The sequence below is a fragment of the Hipposideros armiger genome, unplaced genomic scaffold, assembly GCF_001890085.2.
Source record: "Hipposideros armiger isolate ML-2016 unplaced genomic scaffold, ASM189008v1 scaffold_588, whole genome shotgun sequence".
Taxonomy (NCBI): Eukaryota; Metazoa; Chordata; class Mammalia; order Chiroptera; family Hipposideridae; genus Hipposideros; species Hipposideros armiger.
In genome coordinates, this window is record NW_017731938.1 from 447507 (window position 1) to 450112 (window position 2606).

Genomic DNA, 2606 nt, shown 5'->3' on the forward strand with positions numbered 1-2606 from the left:
TTGATAGGTGGCTTTAAGCCAGACAACATGTAATGACACCACTTTTACCATACATAGACTAATTGATATAAACAAAAGTTCCTAGGGGATCTCATCAATACTATAATAAAACTATGTGGAACAAAATGACATCATTCGAGGACCTGCTGTACATAACTGGTTACTGATTCTGTCTTCAGATAGAGTCCATAATCATCAGTCTTTGTGGTCAGGATGTCTGCTTTTCTGTGAGCTTTACAAATAATTGTTTGGGAGCCAATGAGGGTTTGGCCCAGTCCAAAGGTCTAGACAGTTCAAACAGTCTAAGGGTTAAAGGAGCAAGATGTGCAAGCCAGTTCCTCTGAAATGACTACTCTCTCTCCATTTTATTTTTTTTATTTTTTATTTTTATTTTTTATTTTTTTTCCACTGGAAAATAACTTTTATTGAGATCCCACCAGCTGCACAATCTGTTCCTGACATTAAGCTCCTTCTTCCTTCGCGATTCGGTCTTTCTTAAGTGGTCCCATGAATGCTTTCTTCTCCTCTACAGTCTGGAAGCGGCCATGGTCAAACTTGGAGGTGGTGTCGATGAACTTCAGGTCAATCTTTTCCAGGGCCCGCCGTTTGGTCTGCACCAGCAAGGACTTGCGGAGGGTGAGCACTCGCTTCTTGGTTCCCACCACACAGCCTTTCAGCATGACGAAGTCATTGGTCACTTCACCGTAATGGACAAAGCCACCTAGAGGGTTGATGCTCTTATCGGACAGGTCGTAATCGGTGGAGGCGTTGTTCTTGATCAGTTTGCCATCCTTGATGAGGTAGCCCTGGCCAATCTTGTAGATCTTCTTGTTGATCTCAGTGCGGTGATGGTAGCCTTTCTGTCAAGCCCGGGCCACAGAGAAGGCCACCCGGGCAGGATGCCATGCCCCAATACAGGCAACCTTGCGCAGCCCTCGGTGGGTCTTGCAGGGGCAGCTTTTTGGTGTGCCAGCGGCTGGTGACCCCTTTGTAGCCTTTGCCCTTGGTGACCCCGATGAAGTCGATCATCTCATCCTGTCCAAACACTTGCTTCACAGGAACCTGCTGCTCTAGCCTCTCACGGGCCCAGTCCAGTTTTTCGGCCACCGTGCCTCCATTCACCTGGACCTCCGTGAGGTGGGCCTTCTTCTGGCGTAGAGGAAGCAGGCACATCTGGGTGTGGGCGATGACGCGGATGACCTGGCAGTACTTCTTCATGCTGTTGAAGTCCTTCTCCAGCTGCTTCTTGCCATCATCATCCTGCCACTTCTTGCAGTATTTGGTGTAGGCCTTCTTCTTAGATTTATGCCAGTTCTTATAGAAGCGCCTTTTGCACTCATCGCTGATATGCTCAGCAAAGATCGTCTTGAAGGTACGGAGGCCTCGAGGGGTTTCCACATAGCCCACAATGCCCACCACCACCGTGGGTGGCGTCTCTACAATGGTCACAGCCTCCACAACTTCCTTTTTTTTTTTTTTTAAGCTGAGCCATCCTGCTACCTGTTGGCAGCTCAGCGGCTGCTCAGCTCAGGCTGGACTTGAACCTCTGTTGCTCAGAGCTCAAAGTCTTGAGCGAGCTCTTAACCAACTGAGCCACTCGGCCACAACTTCCTTTTTGTTCACCTTGGATCCTGGCCTATCGACCTCCCGCACGATGTGGGTCATGCCAGCCTTGTAGCCCAGGAATGCTGTGAGGTGGACAGGCTTGCAGGGGTCATCCTTGGGGAAACTCTTCACCTTCCCGCGGTGCTGGCTGCAGCACTTCCGAGGCAAGAAGCCCAGGGATCCATGCCTGGGAGCCGAGAACTTCCTGTGAGACATCCTGCTGCCGAATACTGCCGGTAGAGCACTCTCTCTCCATTTTAAAATGGCTCCACCTATGTCAACTTTCACAAATGCAAATGACTATCGATACTATTTAAATCAGTTTCCAGTTGGTGATTATTAATATCATAAGTGGCACTTACGAAGCACAATGTAATAACTAATATCTATTTATTAGTGTGTGATTATCCACTAATTGTATTATTGCAGCTTTATTGCTTTTGTGATGCTTTTAATATAAAATTATCAACTGCTGCTATTGGGTTGTAGGAAAAGTAATGACACATGTTTGCGACAGATGGCACTAGTTCATTTTTGGAAGTACTAGAGTCATTCACATCTATGTTATTCCTATCTCATTTGACAGCTGACAGTTCTAGCTTCATTCTAAAAAAAAAAAATTGAGCAATTTGGTTGAGTTTTGGAGATTTTACAAGTTGAAGATGGAAGACCAAACTGTGTGTTTTTGCCATATTTTACTGTTTTACTTCCATAAAGGGAAGAACATGTTTCAAGCTCATGAAAAGTTGCATGAAGTTTATGGTGACAATGCTCTACAAGAATGTCTGTGCCAACGATGGTTCACAAAATTCTGTTCTGGTGATTTTTATCTCAATAACACTCCTCGGTCAGGGAGGCCCACCGAGGTTGATGACGACAAAATAAAGGCATTGATAGAGTCAAACCCACGTTACATGACATGAGAGATTGCAGAAACATTGAACATCCATCATTGAAGCATTCATGACTACCTGAAGAAACTGGGAAACCTAAGCAAGCTC

At 45.9% G+C, this 2606-nt stretch overlaps 1 protein-coding gene across 1 annotated transcript; it reads right to left on the reverse strand.

The window, feature by feature from the left end:
• Positions 1-414: 414 nt before the first annotated feature.
• LOC109371721 (60S ribosomal protein L3-like) lies at positions 415-1827 on the reverse strand. The gene is given in 3 exon segments (XM_019624401.1): positions 415-947; positions 949-1464; positions 1612-1827. Coding segments are annotated over 3 exon segments (1212 nt in total). The 5' UTR covers positions 1822-1827; the 3' UTR covers positions 415-461.
• Positions 1828-2606: the final 779 nt, after the last annotated feature.